At 44.0% G+C, this 20914-nt stretch overlaps 1 protein-coding gene across 2 annotated transcripts; it reads right to left on the reverse strand.

Annotated features, from left to right (window-relative positions):
• Positions 1–714: 714 nt before the first annotated feature.
• GJA3 (gap junction protein alpha 3) lies at positions 715–12854 on the reverse strand. Of its 2 annotated transcripts, none has more exons than XM_083438810.1 (2): positions 12453–12854; positions 715–5000 (listed from the first exon to the last, which is right to left on the reverse strand). In XM_083438810.1, exon 2 carries the CDS (start codon positions 4981–4983, stop codon positions 3448–3450), a length of 1536 nt encoding a protein of 511 aa, XP_083294936.1. In that variant the 5' UTR covers positions 4984–5000; positions 12453–12854; the 3' UTR covers positions 715–3447. The 2 variants fall into 2 exon arrangements, with proteins under 2 accessions (XP_083294936.1, XP_083294937.1); XM_083438811.1 differs by lacking the exon at positions 12453–12854 and adding an exon at positions 5646–5779.
• Positions 12855–20914: the final 8060 nt, after the last annotated feature.

Raw genomic sequence — 20914 nt, forward strand, 5'->3', positions numbered from 1 at the left:
AGGATGTGTTGTTTTTCCCAGCAGATGTTTCTTGAACTAATTGCTTTCTAAGTTGGTTGAAATATATTAATTGAGGTGTTTTCTTGGTATTCATGAACTGAACCCTTGCTCCTATTCTGCTTTTGGTTCTTACTTGTGCTAATACTCTATGGCCTATGTGGATGTTATTTCAGTAAAAAGTAAGAAATACTGGTGTCTGATGCCCAAAGTATTTCTCTATATCCTTCCAAGAGAGATGGGATTTGTTTTAGTGAATTTAGAACAAGGCCTAGTTTGCAGTCCTACAACACTCCCCTGGGAGAAAGTCATATTGAACTCAGTGGGTTTTACTTTTGAGTTGGAATGCATAGGACATAGTATATTAAAAAGCTTGGCATACAAAGCAATCTTTTAAGTAAGGCTTGGCCCATGTGGCCAAAGCAATAAATAAATGATGCTATAATAAGTTTTCATTATTATTATTATTATTATTATTATTATTATTATTATTATTTTGCAGATACCTTTAACATTGCTTGGAATGTGGGCAGCACAGGGAATTATCAGGGAGCCTAGGAAATTGTGAGTCAAATTCCATTCCAAGCTGTTAATTTACTCCTTTTCTGGGTGCCTTCCTAGAACAGGAACAGCACTCATTAAATAGAAAACCAGGCTAACTTTGGAGAAATCACTCTATTCCTTGAGATACGTGAGTACAAAGAACATTGAAGCAACTATCTTCCCCCCTTTGCATTTATTTATTGAAATAAGATATATGGTGCTACCTTGGCAATTCGTTTTGTGTTACATTTCAGACAATATAGTATAAAAAGAAAAGAAGAGGCAAACTGAGTGCAATTCTGTTCTCATTTCTGCTTAGACAAGCAGGTTGACTTAATGCTGGCATCAGCAACACTGCATATGCAACCCCGAGAGCAGAATGTCATCTATCATGATATATTAAGGCACTGCTTAGATGCCTTTAAAAGGGGATTAGACAAATCCACGCAGAATGGACCTATCAATGGCTATTAGTCATGATGGCTATAGGGGTACATCCAGATTCAGAGGCTTCAGGGAATGCAGTTTGATGGTGGACCAACCGGGAGCGAGCATCCGATTGGTTGCTTTGGGAAGCAGCATGCTAGACTAGATAAACTTTTGGTCTGATCCAGACATTCCGGGCCGTATCCAATGCTGCTGTTCCACTAGCACAGCAGATTTCCAGGTCTGCAAAAGATCAACCCCCCTCCTCTCCCCTGCAGCCCCTCCAGAAGAATCCTCCAGAGCAGTTTTGGGGACAGGCAGAGAAAGGAGTGGAAGGGGAAATCCCACATGATCAGAACTCCCCCCCCCCCCCACTGTTGGATACAACCCACCATCTTTAAATCTTCCTTTGATTTAGGTTGCAATGGTATATTGGCTTACTTGGAAATAAGCCTCATTGAACTCAGTGAGGCTTACTTCTGACCAGGCGTGTGCCACATTGCACTGTTAATTTATAGCACAGTGCACTTCACTTTATGTCTTCAAAAAAGGACATCTTTAGTCTGGAATAAATAGATTCAGATAGTGGAAGACAAGTTGCCGCTTAGTCAAATAGACATCAACATTTCTAGACAATAAAGTGGTTAAATGTGATTTAAATATATGAGAAAAGCAAACATGTGCTTAAGAAATACCAGATAAAACAATTTCACACTGTACATTAGGCTTTGATCCAGAAAAAGTTGGTTGCGCTTAGGTCCTGTTGAGATCGATGAGGCTAGTTGCAAATAACAAGACCAATGGATTTCAAAGGTACTTAAGCATAATCAACTTTGTGTGGTACAGGGCCTAATTTTTCATTTTGGACATTTTTTTCATGCTGGAGATCAAACAGAAGCCAATTCCCATTTGTGAAAATGACCAGAGTCAATACAAATTGTATATATTTATACAATAAAAAGATAAAACTAAAGAGGTAAGTGCACTGCCACATTAATTTGAAATACATAGATTATTTTTAAAATCTTCAGGTGTGCACTGTAGTTTTAGTCTTTCAATTTCACTGTTTATTACTTTTGCCAAATACATTTTACAACAGCAGACACCCCCCCAAAAAAATCTCTTTTTAGGTTGAGATTGTAACCTGCTGCTTATTTTACTCACTCCACTGAAATCAAGTGTTTATGCCTCTTTTTAGCTCAGTTGTGCCCTCACTATTTCCCCCAACTAGCTCAAAAATATTTAGCCACCTAAAATGCACAGTCCTACTTCATCCTATAGTTTTGTTCACAATAAGCATAAAATAGTGGAACGGTTTCTTTGCTTTTCTGGGTTAATAGCCAAAGTGTGCCATATCTTAAGATGTGTGTGCTTTACGTTCTTGTTTTTGCATTTATAGTTTCAGAAGTAATTTCAAGAAAGGTAACCAAAGGTTTAAAAATACATAGATTTAAAATGTGTCTTCATGGTTTGGAAACACTTGTGTAGAATTTCAAGCTTGACACTTCCTCACAGATTAAGAGCCAAAAAAGAAAAGAATAGGAAAAAATGAACACTTCAGTCTACAGCAGGGGGTCAGTACAGACCCATTAGAAACTGACAATTTGTGAAGAGCAGAAAGCTGCCTTAAATTAACTGAAGACACCTAAACCTGCTTTTGTTTTAATTGTGGCTTTCTGACCATGAAGGGGAGAGATGATCTGCAGTTACCTTCAGGGCTGACCCTATCATTAGGCAGAGTGAGGCAACAGCCTCAGGTGGCTGATGCTGAGGAGCAGCAGGGCCTTCTACTTGAGGTCAGAGATGTGTGTGCCACACAGTCTTTCCTGCATCCCTTAAACTAGTTTGCTGCCCTAAGAGGTTGGGGAGGATGCTATCCCATTGGCACCATTATAGTAAGATTCAACTGCTAGTCTAGTCAACTTCTGTATGTAGAGTGGGAGATGGGCACCATCTTGTCCTTTGCCTCAGGCAGCAAAATGGCTTGGACTGGCTTTGGTGAGCTTCAGGTTTATGGAAGTGAGGTGAACAGGAGGAAGATACCCTCTGCTTACTAGAACTAAATGTGAGCCTGTGAAAGAAACTGGAACTCTGATGAGGGGCAGAATGAGATGACAGATGACGACAAGGACTAAGCACTGCTTGTTGGGATATGTGATTACAACAGCACGTTCTCATTTGCTGCTAGCACCTATAATCTACCTCTTTTCCTCTCACGTGATCTGGCTGCTATTGGTCCCTTGGCCGGTGGGCTGCGCTTTCACCACCCCCAACCTATTAGAAAACGTTGATGTTTGTCCCGCCCCCGCCCTCACCACCACTACAACCCACAGAGTGCAAGAACTGCAAGCTTCAAAGTTTGGGATCTTGGCCTCCCCTATCCCCTTGTCCTGGGGATAAGCCTCCCTACCCCCCCAGAATAGTTCCCCTTTACACTTTGCTACCTTCGTCTTCTTCTTCCTTCCGGCGTAGGGCATCCAGTTACACGGTCAAGTCATCAGACCTGGCTCTGCTGCTGCTGGATTTACTAGCCCTGCTCAAGCGACGCGTGTCTATGAGCAGCGGTGGGTCGTGCATCTCCACCAAGGTGCAGGCAGCTGACATTGAGGACCCTTCCTCTTCACCCTCTCCATCCCACTTGCTGCCACTTCCCCCACTTAGGCTGGTACTCAGGCTGCTGCTGTTGGCGGCAGCCACAGGAGACAGAGAAGGTGGAGGCGGCGGGTGCTCTCTGGGCTCCCCTTGCTCCGGGCGAGGTTGTCGGAGGCTACTGGGGGTGGAGGAGGCAGCTGAGCTGGAGCCTGCGAGTTTCCTCTGCTGCTCGACGGCCAAATTGGCCCAGTTGTGCTCATCAGCCAGCGCTTGGCTACTGAAGTAGGAGTTGTTGACGGGCGAAGGTGAAGGGATAGACGACGTGGTTGCGACTGGGGTGGAGACTGCCGTGTGCCTGAGGGCTTTGTGCCTGTCCTCGCCGGCCAAAGGACCCCCTGGGTAGCCAGTCAGAGAGGTTGCAACAGAGGCTGGCTGTGGCCTGGAGGTAACGTCCGCATAGTGTGGCAACCCAGCTTGCTGATAAACCAGCGGGGTGATGGCACGAGTTTCAGGCATGGTGATGGAGGTCGCGGCTGGTGGTGCTGCAGGTACCGGCAAGGCTGCGTGGGAGGCAGGTTTGGAGTCCTCTGCTTCTGAGGCTGGCGTGATGGGGGTGAAGGTGGGTGCTGCATGGCTGCGTCTACTGGTCATGCCCTGCTTGAATTTTTTCCATCCCAAGTGGTACATCTCAAACATGTTGAGGAGCAGAGAGAGGCAGGCCACCGCCAGCATGAAGATGATGAAGATGGTCTTCTCCGTGGGCCGCGAAATGAAACAATCTACAATGTTCGGGCAGGGCCAGCGGCCACAACGGTAGAGTGGCTTCAACTCAAAACCGTAAAGGAAGTACTGGCCCAAGATAAAGGCTATTTCAAAGAGAGTTTTGAAGATAATGTTGAAAACGTAGGTGCGCAACAGGGCACCTGCCATGCGAATCCTGCCATGCTCATCGCGGACAGGTAGTTTCTCCTCTTTCTGCTTTGGCGGCTGCTTGTCGTTGCTGCCACTGCTGTTCTCGCCGCTGCCAACTTCCGCTTTTGATCCTTGCAGGAGGCGGCTTGCTTCCCTGCCGTTTCCGGTTTTCCTAATCTCTTCTTCCTTCTCTTTTTTCTTTTCCTCCATGCGCACAATGTGGAGCACGTGACCCAGGTAGATGAGGGTCGGGGTGGAGACAAAGATGATCTGCAGCACCCAGAAGCGGATGTGGGAGATGGGGAAGGCTTCGTCATAGCAGACGTTCTCACAACCAGGTTGCTGGGTGTTGCATGTAAAATCTGATTGTTCATCTCCCCAGACCTCCTCAGCAGCCGCCCCCAGCACCAAAATCCTGAAGATAAACAGTACCGTCAGCCAAACTTTGCCAATAACTGTGGAGTGCTCTTGCGCATTCTCTAATAGTCTCCCCAGAAAGTTCCAGTCACCCATTGTTTCAGCTCTCTAACCTACAATAAGAACATTATGGCAGCATTATTACCAAAAATAAAAATAAAAAATCCCTGAGAAACTGGTAAGCAATTCCCCCTCAAACCACACTCAGGCATTTCTGTGCAAGGCAGTCTTTTCACAATAATTCATTATTATAATCAATAAGAGTGGGAACATATAATCTAGGATATTAGGTTGAAAAACAATAAATTCATGATTTGTAGCTTTCAATTACAAAGGGACCATGGCACAGAAAATAGGTAAACATATAACGAAAGGCAAATTATCACTCATAGTAGCTCAGGAAGTGGGTGGTAGTTGGAAATCACTACAGCTGAACCTTCACATATAAAAACAACTCTGTAAAAATGCTTAACAAAAAAAACCACGTTTAAATATATATATTGAATTTGCAATTAGCTCACCATCGCCATCTAGTGTCACATTTGTATAGTGCACTTAAAACGTTATATTTGCAGCTGTACAGCTGAATCCTATGTATACAGTAACTAATATGGGCCTGGAGTGCACAGACAGACACATTTTATCAGAGTGATCTTAACAGCACGATTCTCAGCATCAAAGTATTTTAACTTGAGTGCATCTCCCCACCACCACCACCACCACTTGTAGTCAGTAGTACATTCCAGAAACATTTTTACCATGTGGTCAGCTGTATGTCTAGATGGAAGTCTTTTTGGGAACTCAGGCTGGAGCTCTTCACAGAATTGCATCTTTGGACTTGCACATGAGCCCTTCAGGCCTCCCAATTAGGTCCTGGAACACATGAGCTAATTGTGGGCTATACTCAGAATGGTGTTTCGCTAACAGTAGGTTCTGTACTCAACTCAACAATTTGTTTCAAAAAGGGGCTGCAATAACAGGTTGCTGTGTAGAGCAGTGGTTTTATCAACCAGTGTGCTGTGGCACCCTGGGGTGCCTTGAATGACAGTCAGGGGTGCCAGGCAACACTGACCTCTGTCCCTCTTTCCTTCCATCCCTCCTCTGATGCCCTCTTGCATCTCTGCCTCCCAAAGGCTTGCACAGCTGTTTGTTGCAGCAGCCCTGGCTACAAGCTCCCCAGGCAAATGCTGCCTCTGGGGCTGGTCAGGGGGTGCTGGTTGCCAGGAGCTGAGGCAGCCTCGGAGTAAGCAAGCAAGCAGGCAAGGGAGCCTAGCCAGCCAGTCCACCAGCCCTTGCTGTTGGGAATGGACAGACAAGTCCCAGGGGCAGTGTGAGGAGGCACCTCTCTTTGGGGCATGGGGGGCAGCTCTGAGACCAGGGGTGGCAGCAGCGGCTGCCCAGAGGACTCTCAAGGAGAGGGGAGAGGAGGCTGAGGGAACACTTCATAAGGGAGGGTGTTCGAAAAGGGGTGAGGGGCTGCCAGGTCTGCAGGCAAGTGGTGACATCACTGGGCTCCTGAGCCCCACAGGGGTGCCGCAGAAAGAATGTAGTTGGTCAAGGGAGCCGTGGACTCAAAAAAGTATGCCCCTTTCCAGAATACTCCATTCCACCAGCCCTATATTTCTGTTTCCCACCCCAACAGTCAGCTTTACATTGGCACTGAAAGTGTTGCATCCTTATTTTGCTGTTGGGGGGGGGGGGTTCTCTTCCCTCACTGCAAATTTAAGTTGGGTAGTGGGTTGTTGTTGTATGTAGTTCTGCAAACTTTCGTGTTCCTCCAATCCTCTTGCGTAGTTTTGGCTGCATGAGCTAAATGAGCTCACTATCAGTATACAGGATTACTATTGCAGCAAAAATGGTGATCAGCACAATATGTCTTTAAATCTTTAGATGATGCCCACTTCATTCCATCTGTGCTTGAGTTATATCACCGATGTCTCAGACATAAAGGCTGCTCTTCTATTGACACGGAAAACACTTCATTTGCTTTCAGTTCCAATTTCCAGCAGTAGATATTCCTGCTTCCCTGTTGCCCCCCAAAGTCAGTCCCAAGTGCTGGGGGACCCAGTGCTGGTCAGAGCTGCCATTGTAGCTTGGCAAGAACCTGCTTATGCAAAGGGACAATGGAGGACCTTCCTTTGCATAAGCTGCTCACACAACAGCATGTAGTAAATAATAGCACAAAACCGACACATAGATATGATGAGCCCACTCACATTTCTTTGTTACTCTATATGCTAGGAAAGCGCTGACTAGCTTCAGCTTTTTTTAATGTATATTTATCTATCTATCACATTTGCACCTTATCCTTCCTTCACTGAGCACAGAGCAGGGTCCACAATGTTAGCCAGTTTTATCTTTGCCACAGTCTTGTGAAGTAAGCTGGACTGAGAGATAGTTAAGGTGCGCAAATGAGTTATCTGAGTAAGCAAGGATTTGAGCCTCGTCTTCCTAGTCCAATACTCTGTCCGTGTGTGTGTGTGTGTGTGTGTGCGCACTGTAAAAACACACACATGTGGAATCAATACACAGGGATCACCTGCTAACTGCTAATATCTCCTGCTCTGACTGCAGCTAGCCGAAATGCTTTCCTTGTGGGAAGGTGTTAGTGCGCAAAACATCCAAGCCTAACTTCCAAACTTGTCAACCTGGTGCCCTCCAGTGTGATCCAAAACATTGGTGAATTGCTGGCACTCCTCTGCTTCTGTTTCAGCTGAACCATGATCACAAAACGGTCAGGTTTAAACAGGTGAAAGCCTATGTGGATATCACACCTGGAGGAGTTATATCGTAGCTGACTCTTGACAGTAGTCAGAGCAGCTTGAATTGTCAACTGATTAAACAGAAATACATTTATGTATTGCAGAATGCCATTGAGGGTTGAAGATCCTGAGAGGAATAGCTACAAGAAAGCTCATAACTTGATAAGCAAAAACTACCACTTGTTGTTAATTTATCTATTTCATAAAATGTATACACCGTCTGATTGTAAAAAATAAATAAATTCTCAACGCATTTTACAAAAAGATAAAATAATATTTTTTTAAAATACAAGACTTTAAAACATACAAAGAGTTAAAATACTAAAACATATTAAAATGCATATCAGGATTTCTAAGCATCTGGATAAGCTTGCCTAAATGAGAATGTTTTTAAGAGGGATGTTTTAAATATTTTCTTTTTTCAGATTTTAAAATATTCCTCACTAAAGAGCGCATCAGAGGCAATATAAAAAAAAAAACAACCAAACATAAACCAAGTTCCAGGCCCATCAGTTCTGCAGGCAATCCTGATCTGAAAGGTGTATTTGTATTAATTTCAGCAGAACACTGCTTCAACTATTTATTATTGTTAGAAGAGAAATCATATCTCATTCAAAATACATAAACAGGAAAGAAAAGCCATTCTTTATCATAGCATTTATCATAGAGAAGAGGAAGCTGGCTCAGAACAAACTGTGCTCCAGGAGTACTTCATATATTTACTTATTATAATCCATAATATTTAATTGGAGAACTTAAAAAAACCCCTGCAATTAAAGCTTGACTTTAGGAATCAATTAGACAATCAAAGCTTTATTAATTTTACATGTATCAAATGACAGTACTTTCTTTGGAAGAAATCTACAACAATGTATATATTACTCATTTAAATGTTTAATAGCATTTAGTCAAATCAGGGTTTGTCTCCAAATACATTATTGTTTTGAGCTGTGAGATGAGCTTGAACGTATACCTCATACTAATGTTTAACAGCACAATCCTAACCATGTCTACTTAGAAGTAAGCCCTATTGAATTCTGCAGGGCTTACTCCTAGGTAAATGGGGTTAGGACTGCAGCATTCATGCCAGTGGCACAATCTGTATCAGTTCCATGACACTTGTTCAGTCATTATTCCCTCTCTATAACGTCCAGGAAGCAGGATCAGAAAACAGGCACAATCTGACCAAATGTTCTTCAGCATCCTCTCTCATATCCCCTCCAGCAAATCTAACGGATTCCTCCTCCTCGAAAGGAACAAAGTGGTTCTTTTGGTAGAGACTGGCTTCAATTCAGAACGAATACTATATAGAGACTGGGAAAATATGTGACTCTGAAGATGCTTTTGGACTTCCTCGCCCCAGCCAGCATGGTGGCCAGGGGTAATGGGATTTGTAGTCCATCTATATCTGGAGGACCACAGGTCCTCCAGTTCTGGTGCAATGGAAATCTCAGAGCTTCTAGGGGAAAGACCACCGGACACCAGCGGCTAATTAGACCTCCTCCGTGTGCATCTTCTTGTAACAGTATCAAGAGTCTCTATGAAGGTAGAGATGGTGGATGACCCACGCCTTTCTAGAATTCAGCCTGTTTGTTCTCATGAGCCCCTGGTGAGAACGGCCACCAACACCTTCAGGGGCTTAGCTTCGGGAGGAGAAAGACGCGTGCTGGTTCCAAGGTCCGAAATATTTAAATATATTTAGATTGTGGTTCAAACTCACAGGGGCAGCATCCTCTGAAGTCCTGCCAAAGTGAAATTAAAACCAATCTAAACTGATTCGATTTCACTGACTCCGCCAAACCAAATCATTTTATAGTATTTTAAAATGGGCGGTGGATTCGGGTTACCTAAGAGCCAAATTATTAATAGTCAAAACGTTATTATTTCATCTTGTTGTATTTAGCGTCAAGTGCTGAAGAGACGATTGAAAACATCGATTCCCTGGCTCCCTCCAACCAGCGCCTCAAAAGTATACAAACTCGTCCTATCTTAATCCGGAATTAGAAAATCGGATTTCACAAATATTCCGCACCAAGGAGTATTCAAGACACCGGGGAAAGTGGGCGGGGGAGCCTTAAAGGAGCCGGCAATGTAACTTACGCTGGGAAAGGAAACGCGCAAGTCACGCGCAGGCGGATCCACGCATGTTTACAGTACTTCAGAGTAAGCCTCACGGAGTCAAGGGGCTCGAGGAGTCAATCCCAAACACGCTCCTTTGCAAGAACGGCCACCGCTTCCGTGGAACTTGCTGCCAAGTAGATGCGTTTAGGATCGCACGCAGTGATTTTGCACCTTGGCATCAGCATCTCGCGGTGCTCTGATTGTTTCGTTAGAGGGAAGATGCGCTGCATCCAACGGAGCTCATGACACCAACCTAATAACCTCGACTTTTGGATACTCTGAAATAAGCCCGACGGATTTCTTACTGGGGCTTTTTCACTTAGTAAAGTGTGCGGAGGATTGTCCCGCAAGGCACGCCAGGAATTAAGGACTTACCTCCCGAGTAACCGAGACCTCACGACTAGCTGAATTCCTGGCATTTCTCGGGTGCCCCTGAGAACATGGTTCCTGTTCCCACAAACATTGACACGCGGTTCCAAGACGTTCTCACGTTTCCCTACATTACACTGAGCGCCGATGGGGTGCACATTTGGTTTGCAACTTCGGCTCACGTGAACAAGGCTTCTAAATTCTAATTGTTAATTTAAAAATAAATAAATAAATGTGCCGATTCTAATTGCAAATTCGTTTCCTAGCGATACTTCAAACGCCTCCCGTTGGTTAAAAGGTCGATATTATAGACTTTCCCACTGCATTTTAGCAATAATTTTGGGATGACACATAAAACTGGTTTGGACACATAAAACTGATCGTTTGGATCAGGCGGAAGATAGGATTCTGGAGGAAAATTAACTCCCAGTCCTGTGTAATCTCGGAATATTCCCTGCTATTTCACACCCGTGTATAAAACTGCAAAGCAACTCGATTTCCCCTGCCCGATCTGCTGAACTGTCCACGCAATCCTACACAGTATTTGTGTGCTCAGAAGCAAGACCTGCTGCGTTCCGTGGTACTTATCCCGAAGTAAATGGGTCCAGGATTGCAGCGAAGCCCGTGAACCAGCAAAAACTCTGAACCACGGTGCCACGATTTACCTCTACGGTGCCTTTTTCTTGCAAACTCCGAGCAACAGGACAAGCCTCGCTCCTCATCCTCCGGTCTACCTTTCACACGATCCGAAGAATCCACTACCCTGTTTGGGCTTCGAGTCTGCTCGGGTATCTCTGACCTTAGGAAGCCTCTTTCCGTGGCATCTTATCCTCTGCCAACTAGTCGCAAATAAGCGAAGCAAATTAATTAGCAGGGCTTAATCTGAGTTCATCCTGCAGAGGGTAGACTCCTGTTTCGTACATATTCATACGACTTATTTCCGGGTGGACAATTCTATTGACTTATTTCCGAGTTCATGTTGAGCAGGACTGAGCCCTCGGCGCGAGTACTACGGGCAACACCTTAAAGTAACGGAAACGTTTTACCGTTTGCCCTTGCACTGATAAACAACACGCCATCCTGAAGAGCATTCAGCACGTCCACTAAATAAAAAATGCACATTTTAAAGGAAACGGTAAGTCGCAGTTAAAAATCAGAATTCCATGCCAGACTTGAATTTAAAAATTATGGTGCACCTTGTCTCCCCCCTTAAATTCATAATAATAATAATAAATCAATTTACTACTACTGCTACTAGTGTCCAGGCACAGAACAATAGAAGGACAAGACGCAGCTCCCCGCCTCGAGGAACTTACACTTCGAAATCTTACAAATTTCTACAGTGAGGAAAACAATAAGGGGGGGGGCATGAAGGGCAACGGGGTGAATCACTGATGACCCTGGAAAACTCTTCCTACATGTTGCGTTTCGTTCGCTATATACTTTTAAGCAAGGCAAAGCAGAAAAAACCCCTCGATATTCCCGAGGTTGTCATTATCACACCAAGGGGAAGCAAATTACACAACTTTGGACCAAAGCATCACTACTGCTATGCAACCCGCCGCCTGCCAATATATGTGTGTGACAGATAAACACACACACACGGCCTTGTAACTATAGGAATTGTTTCTGAGACTGCAGTGCTACAAAAATGTCAATATTATCGGTGCGATGTTCATTTAGTCATGTGCGATTTCTTAATCAAATAAGACACAGCAAAGCAAGCACCTGTCTTATCTAGTGGTTAAAGAAGCGACTGTCAGTGCAAAACACACACACACACACACACACACACAGATCTAAAGCACTTAAGCGCTTGCAAACAAAACAAATAAGAAACGAAGAGCAGCTTTAATAAATCAATCAGGAAAAGGATAGAAATCAAATCTTCTCCCCTTACCCCCCATGAGCTACGGGAGAAGGCTGAACCGCGCCTGCCTTGGAGGCGACCCGAGCGCATCTCCTAACCCCAAAGCAGGCGCAGCGCAGGAGCTTCCAGCAGCAGAGCGCGCTCCCCGAGCTGCCACACACACTCCATGCTCGCAACGGAGCCCCTTATTATAAGCAGCTGAGTACAGATTTGCGCCTCCAAAAGCGGGACAACACTCCCCCCCCCCTCCATTTGCAGCAGCAGAGGGAAGAAGTCCACGTTGCTAGTCCTCAAGGAGGTGGCCAGGCCAGGCTGCATTTCGGAGCGGCCTTCGCTGCAGGGGAGGCTGCGGCGCGGAGCAGGTCCCGTCCCTTCCCTTCCCCGCCCCGGCCTCCCGCACCCGCGCGCGCCCTCCTTCTCCCCCTCTGCCCCGCGGCGCTTACCCCAAACTCTTGAGCGCAGCCAGCGGGCCAAGCTCACCAAAGTCCTTCTCGGCACATGGGAGTCAAAGGGCAGCCTGGCTCGAGGGAAGAGAGGAAGAAGAGCCAGAAGGGGGGGAAAGGCAGAAGTCCTGTTATTCTCTCTCTCTCTTCCCCCCTCCCCCTAAAAAATATTTAATAAGAAGAATAACGACGACAATAATAATAATAATAATAAGGATAAAATAAAAAAGAACGCTTAAAAAAAGGGTGGGAAATCTGTCCGGTGTGGAAGTTTAATGGCGCTTGGTAACGTGGGGCTCCCAGAGAGAGGGAGAGAGACCAGGGTCTCCCCCTCAGCCATCGCCGCTGTCACGTCGGATGAGCAAGGCCTGGCTGAACCCGCCAAGTTAGCGCCGGGGGAGAGGCTGGGCCCCGGCCAAGCCACGCCTCTCCGCCGGCCCAAGCGCGGCCCTTGGGGGCGCGGGGCGGGCGAGGCGTCGCTCGGCAGGACTAGGCCTCGGTGGCTCCCGCCAAAGCGGAGCAGGCCCGCGGTTTCAGGGCTGCGTCTGGAGCAGGAGGCAAGGGAGGGCTAGGTTTCGTGTCTGTGAGGGGAAGGGATTCCGTGGTTTTAAGTTTTTCTGTAGGTTTATTTCATTTTATAGCATTTATTTATTGAGCTAGTTATTGCATTTCTGTGGGGTGTTTATGGAAGGGTGTGGGACCTCTGGTGTGGGGCACGTGGGGCACCTGCAGAGGTAGTTTGCGCACCTTTTGGTCCCCCCTCTGCCACTCGGCTGTCACCTGTGGCTCCTAGAAGCTGTCAGCATGTAACAGGGGCGACACTCTGGAAAGCGGCTTTGGCTGGGTGGCTAAACCAGGTCTCAAAACCCTCAGGGAGTTAGGGACTTCCCCTGTGTGTGGCTCTGGTGGATTGAGCGGATGAGACCAATGGCGGGTCTCATAGTCAAGAAGGCGGTTTTTGCACATTCTTTTTTTTTTTTTTTTATAATATTTTTTATTGCGTTTCTTTCCAAATTTTGTGCATTGCAAACATACCTACAAATTTACAAGAAACCATTTTTTTTTTTTTTTTTTTTTTTTTTTTGTATAGCAAAACAATATAAATCAAACCAAAAAAAAGAGTCCTAACTTGGACTTCCCCACCCCTTCCGATTCTGCATTCTTTGTATTAACAATGTCAGCAATTTGTTACCTTATATCATACCTTATTGTAACTTTCACATGTTATGTATCCAAATTCAATATATTATGTCACCATTTTTATACCTTTAAAAATAAACGTAACATGTTCAATTCATATTATCTCCTTTTCTCTTTTCTCACTTAATTTACTGTTCACTTAATCATAGTTGCTAAAGCATATCATTTCCAAATCATGCATAATCTTAAGATTCATACAGCTTATAATACTTTTGCAAATAATCTTTAAATTTTTTCCAGTCCGCCTCAATTGTTTCTACATCCACATCTCGGATTCTGCCGGTCAATTCAGCTATCTCCATGTAATCCATCAACTGCGTCTGCCATTCCTCCAGCGTGGGTAGATCTTGTGTCTTCCAGTTCTTAGCGATGAGTATTCTTGCTGCTGTACTAGCATACATAAACAAAATTCTGTCCTTCTTTAACACTCTCTGGTCCACCATGCCCAACAGGAAGGCCTCTGGTTTCTTGGGAAAGGTATACCTAAATACCTTTTTCAACTCATTATAAATCATTTCCCAAAAGGCCTTAACCCTTGGGCAAGTCCACCAGAGGTGAAAGAATGTCCCCTCTGCTTCTTTGCACTTCCAACATTTGTTGTCAGACAGGTGATGTATCTTAGCTAACTTGACTGGGGTCATGTACCACCGGTATATCATTTTCATGATGTTTTCCTTCAAGGCAGTACTTGCCGTGAATTTCATTCCGGTGTTCCATAACCTTCCCCAGTCTTCAAACATAATGTTGTGTCCAACATCCTGTGCCCATTTAATCATAGCAGATTTAACTATCTCATCCTGTGTATTCCACATAAGCAGCAAGTTATACATTCTAGATAACAGCTTTGTCTTTGGTTCTAACAATTCTGTCTCTAGTTTCGACTTTTCCACCTGGAATCCAACTTTTTTATCCATTTTGAAAACCTCTTGAATTTGAGCATAATGTAACCAATCTCGCACCTTGTTTTTTAATTTCTCCTGGCTCTGCAGCTTCCAATTGTCTCCAATTTTTTCAATTAGTTCCCAATATTTCGGCCAGTAGGCCTCCATATTGGGTCTTTTTCGGGCCTTGGCCTCCACTGGTGATAACCACCTCGGAGTTTTACTCTCTAGTAGGTCTTTATATTTCATCCAGACTGCAAAAATTGCTTTTCTGACAATGTGGCTTTTAAACAATTTATGTACTTTAACCTTGTCGTACCATAGGTATGCGTGCCAACCAAAAGCATTATTAAATCCTTCCAGATCTAGGACATCAGTGTTTTCCAACAAAAACCAATCTTTCAGCCAGCAGAAGGCTGCAGCCTCATAGTACAACCTCAAGTCCGGCAGGGCAAACCCCCCTCTTTCTTTTGAATCTGTTAGTATTTTAAACTTTATTCGGGGCTTTTTGCCCTGCCAGATAAATCTAGATATGTCCTTCTGCCATTTTCCAAAACAATCCACTCTGTCCACGATCTGCAAGGTTTGAAACAAAAATAACATTTTCGGCAACACATTCATTTTTATAGCTGCGATTCTTCCCAACAAGGAAAGTTTCAATCTTGACCAAATTTCTAAATCCTTTTTAACTTCCAACCAACATTTCTCATAATTATCCTTAAATAAATTCAAATTTTTGGAGGACAAATAGATCCCTAGGTATTTCACTTTTTTTACCACATTCAATTCTGTTTCTCTCTGAAACCCCTCTGTTTCTGTAATTGTCAAATTCTTGGTCAACACCTTAGTTTTTTGTTTATTTAACTTAAATCCCGCCACCCGACCAAATTCAGATATAAGTTCAAGAACTCTTTTTGTACTGGGTTCTGGCTCCTGCAGTGTCAGAACTAGGTCGTCTGCAAATGCTTTCAGTTTATATTGTTTCACTCCGACCTCTATCCCTTGTACCAACCGGTCCTCTCTGATCATGTTCAATAGCACCTCCAGGACTGAAATAAATAACAGAGGGGATAGGGGGCACCCTTGTCGTGTCCCTTTCTCAATTCTAAATTCCTCCGTCACCACATTGTTCACTATTAATTTAGCCTTTTGTTCTGAATAAATTGCTTGTAATCCATTCTCAAACCCCCGTCCCACTCCCATCCCTTCCAAGTTCTTCTTCATAAACATCCAAGATATGTTGTCAAATGCTTTCTCCGCATCAATAAAGATTAACACCGCCCTTGTGTTCCTATCAGTCTGCAAAAGTTCCAAAATGTCAATGATGTTTCTAGTATTTTCATATAAGTGTCTACCAGGGAGAAAGCCTGCTTGGTCCTTATGAATTACTTCATTTAATACTTTTTTAAGTCTATTTGCCAAAATGTCTGCAAATATTTTGTAATCCACATTTAGGAGTGAGATGGGACGGTAGTTCTTGAGCTGAGTCTTTTCAGATTCTGACTTGGGTATCAATGTGATGAAGGCTTCTTTCCACGTTTCTGGTGCCCTCTTCCCCTCCATGATCTGGTTGCATACCTCCAACAAGGGTTGTATCAAATAGTCCTTCAAAGTCTTGTAATATTTGGAGGTAAGCCCATCCGGGCCTGGAGATTTGCCTAGTTGCATATTCTGAATGGCACCTTCAATTTCCTGTGAAGTTATTGTAGAGTTCAAGATTAATTTTTTATCTTGAGTTATCTTTGATAATCCATTTGTCTTTAAAAATTGATCTATCTCTGATTCTTTCTGAGGCCCCTGTGCATACAGTTCTTTAAAGTATCTGTGGAAGCACTTCCTGATTTCTTCTGGTTTCTGAATCATCCTTCCTTCAATCTCTAGATTTGTAACCGTGTTTAACTTTTGTCTTTTTTTCAGCTGCCATGCTAGCAGCTTTCCACATTTATTCGCTGATTCAAAGGATCTTTGCTTCATCTGTTTTATTTTCCATTCAATCTCCTGATTAATCAATTTTGAATATTCTGCTTGATGGAATTTAATTTCTCTCAGCACCTCCTTTGACTTTGGTTTAGTTCTCAATTTTTTCTCTCCTTGGTGTATTTTCTCCAATATTTTATCTTTCTTTCCATTCCAGAATTTTTTCTTGATTGTATTCTGCTGTATCAGAAACCCTCTCATAACGGCTTTGCTTGCGTCCCAGATCGTTCTTTTTTCTACTGTAGTATTCAAATTTATCTCAAAGTAGTCCTTTAGTGTTTTTTGGGCCTTTTTCACAATCTCTTGATCTCTTAATAATGTGTCATTCATTCTCCATCTGAAGGAACCGGGTTGAGTTAGTCTAAATTCTATTTTCAAGGCGTTGTGGTCGGAGCATGTTTTTGGGCAGATTTCCACCTTTTTAGTCTTTGGTGCCATCCCCCTGGAGGTCCAAATTTGGTCGATCCTTGACCAGGACAGATGGGCCTCAGAGAAGAAAGTTCCTTCTTTACCTAGGGGGTTCTTTGTCCTCCATATGTCAATCAAATCCAGATTGTCAGTCAGTTCAAAAAAAGTTTTAGGCAGTCTGCCATCTGATGTTAAATTCTGATTGTAAGACTTATCCATATGTGTAGACACCACTCCATTCATGTCTCCCATCATTATGATGTTAGCATAATCCAGATAGTCCAGCAGCGTCTCATGCAGCTTCTTGAAAAATTCTGATTTCCCATCGTTTGGAGCATAAATTCCTAATATCAATATTCTTTCTCCTTGAGCTTGAATTTCAATTGCCAAAATTCTACCTTGTTCATCCTTGAATAAAAATTTAGGTGTCAGACTCTCTTTAGCATAAATCACCACTCCTCTCTTCTTTACTTTGTCCGACGATATAAATTCTTGGCCTAATCTTTTATTAACTAAAACCTTTCTATGGAGCCTGGTCACATGAGTTTCTTGTAGGCAAATAATGTCCAATTGTTCTTTCTTCAATATGTGAAATAACCTCCTTCTTTTCTCCGGGGAATTTCCGCCATTAATATTCCAACTGAGTAGCCGCAGAGACATCCTGAACTATTCTGTCACACCTAGAGCGGTGTGTCTTCTTTCTCCTCTGGTTCCGAAGGTGCAGGCGTTGGTCCACCTGGGTTGGGTAAAGGCCAATTAGCTGCTGCTTCTTTTTGGAGATCTTCTCCGTGGTCGTGCAGGAACTTTTGTAGGTCCTCTGGTGATCTTATTTTAGCCTTCTTCTGTTTGTAAGTAAATGATAGTCCTTGTGGGAACTCCCACCTATAAGGAATTGTGTTAAGTCTCAACAATTTAGCCAATTCTGAATAGGTGGCTCTCAAATCCAATAACTGTTTGGGAATGTCTCGGTAAATTTCCACCCTTTTCTCTTGTATCACAATTGAGTTTTTAAAGTGTAGGCCTAGTATTTTGTCTCTCTCTTCCCTTGATCTCAAAGCTATTAAGCAGTCTCTGGATCTATTTTTTCTTACCAATCTTCCCAACCGAAAAGCCGATACAATTTTAAAGTCACTTTCTTCTTTTAGATCCCAGAACTTTGTAAACTCTGTTGTCAAGAGTCCAATCAAATCTTCTTGCTCAATTTCTGGGACTGCCCTCAGCCTGAGGTTAGTCTCCCGATTTTTCAATTCCACCAATGAGAGATAGGTTTGTTGGTCACCTATCTGTTTGTAAAGAGGTTTGACTTCCGCTTTAACTTCCTCAACCTCTTTTTTAGCCGATATTGCAATTTGAGCGGCTTCCCCTGCCAGTTTACGATTCTCTTCTGATGCTCCTTGCAATTTTTCAATTGCTAGGTTATGTAGGGAAACCTGCTCTGTCAACTTCTGGATTGAGGATGTTGATTGATCAATTTTTATTGATTGATTATCAATTTTTTGATTTATCACTGCCAATTGTTCCAAAACTTGTTTCAGTACACCCTCAGCTCCTCCTGTTGCCATATCTCCCTCCTCTGATTTTTCAGGCTTTTCGGTTTCTACTTTTTGTGTCGCAAGCACAGCTGGAACTGATAATCTGCGTCCCTGAGTTAAAGTTGTTTGAACAAGCTGTGCCTGCTTTTTTGCTTTCTCTTTCTCCTTAGCTTCTTTAGCTTTGGCTGCTCTTGTCTTTCCTGCGCCACTCATCAGTCAATGTTCAAGGTCAAATGTTATAGTCCCATGGGAAAGACAAGCCCAAATTTAAAAACAGTCCATTGAGAGAGGATAAACAGAAAACTTTTCCCAGGCCTCTATATTACCAATATCCTCTAGGGGGAGTGCCACCAAAATTTTAGTGAGAAGAAGGTAACTTTTCCGCCATCAAAGTCCCTTTGTTCCAACTTTGAAAGCACCTTTAAGGCACCTTTGAAAGCACCTTTAAAGGCGAATTAGTTCCAACACACTAAGAAAAGAGTCCTGCAGAGCACTTTTAAACATGTAACAAAGTTCCAGCAAGGTGCCTGCAAATGTATCCACTTCAGCTAAATAAGCTCAAAGTTACACTTTCCAATTACAAAAAGTGTCTGGAAGTTTGCAACAGTTCCGCAGTTTATACAACTTTGACCGGCCACCCGGGAATATGGAGTTAGAGTCTTCCCTTGCCCCTTGGGGGACCACTTCAGGTCCAATTTATGCTGTATTTATTCTTAAAAGGAAAGTTTCCAATGTGCACGAAAGTCCCAATTTAAAGCTTGAAAGCTTCTCTACTCACAGCGCTTTCCGCTCTTTAGATCATCTGCTTTGATCTTGCAAGCAGTGCCGGAAGACGGACTTCCTCTTTCTCGTCTCCCGTTTTCAGCCAAATTTTCCGAATTAATTTGTAGGATCTTAGGTCCTTACTCACGGGTTTGATGTTTCAGCCCGATGTTTCTTGGAAGAAGGATCAGCGCTCATCCGTGACAGCCGCGCGGCTTCGCCTCCGCAGAAAGAGCGATGAACCCACAGCACCACTCCCCCTCCTTCACTCCGGAGCCCCTTACGGGGTTCCTTTCGTGATTTCGGGGTCGCTCCAGGTGCCCGCCGGGTCCCACGGCCACGGACTCACTCTGCCCGTGGTTTCTCTTGATGGGTTGTCGCTGCGCCGTCGCGAACAACCCTTTTCTGCGGTGCCCCTCTTCAGAGCTCGAAGAGGTCCGCCATCACGGTTTCGCGCCGCCCCCGGAAGTCCGGTTTTTGCACATTCTGTAGGGAAGTGAGGGGGAGATGGGCCTTGTCCACCCGGGAATCCAAGGAGAAGGAGAACTCTGACCCTAAACCTCCGCTGCTTCTTTGGGAGAAGAAAAATCAAAGTAGCAAACCCTACGCAAATCCAGAGTGGAGTCCCTAAGGCGGTTGGATGGCACCTTGTATGCCTCCTTCTGGCAATTCCAGCAGCCAAGCTGGTGCCAAACCTATTGTTCTGCTTTCGTTCGGACCACATCGGTGAGAATGAGAGTTCACCCTTGCAGGCACACTCCATTGTCTCTCGAGACAGATGGATGTCGACAATACATTTCTATACTGCCCAGTATCCAAGGAACACAGGGCAGTTTACGATCTAAAAGCACAAAAATATATAACATAGTAACAAACAATAATAATAATACTAACCCCCCAGTTTAAAAGGCCATAGACCAGGCACCCCCAAACTCAGTCCTCTAGATGTTTTGGGACTACAACTCCCACCATCCCTAGCTAACAGGACTAGTGGTCAGAGATGATGGGAATTGTAGTCCCAAAACATCTGGGGAGCTGAGTTTGGGGATGCCTGCCATAGGCTGTTTAATTAGCCAGAGGCCTGGGAGAAGAGGGATGTTTTTCACCGGCACTGAAAGCTATGCATCAAAGGCACCAGGCAAGTCTCCTTGGGGAGAGCATGCTGCAAGCGGGGAGCCACCACAGAAAAGACCTGGTAAGGGAGTCCACCCTAAGCAGTTCATTCCCAGGTGGGGATTAAATAACAAGTGAGGCCAATGATATGAGAATCAAGGCACGTCTTTATTTCTCTGTGGGCACTTCAGGAACTGGAGATCTCCCTGCCCCCAACACAGCATAAAGTTTTTATATATGTTTCAAACAAAGAGCTTTAAGCTAAGCTAACTGATTATAATATGCTGCAGCATGAGTCTGCATATTATACCCATCTCTAATTATAAACACTACACACTTGTCTAGTCTAGTTATTTGGCTTTTTTGTTACTTTCCCTTTCATTACACTTTGCTTCTTGCTATATCTCTTAGCAAGAGATATCTTTTATCCAACCTCTCCCATTCATCTTGTGAATGTCAAGTCATATAAACAGTGATATGCGTTCTACACACCCTGACTTCTTTTGCTTCCATAGAATTGTTAGTTGTATGGGACCCCAAGGGTCATCTAGTCCAACCCCCTGCAATGCAATGTTTAAATTTAGAGCAC

The sequence above is a fragment of the Podarcis tiliguerta genome (genome assembly GCF_965153285.1).
Source record: "Podarcis tiliguerta genome assembly, chromosome: 4".
Lineage (NCBI taxonomy): Eukaryota > Metazoa > Chordata > Lepidosauria > Squamata > Lacertidae > Podarcis > Podarcis tiliguerta.

Excerpts from the sequence above, each read along its gene's own strand:
- GJA3 (XM_083438810.1), bottom strand. The coding sequence starts at position 4,983 with ATGGGTGACTGGAACTTTCTGGGGAGACTATTAGAGAATGCGCAAGAG.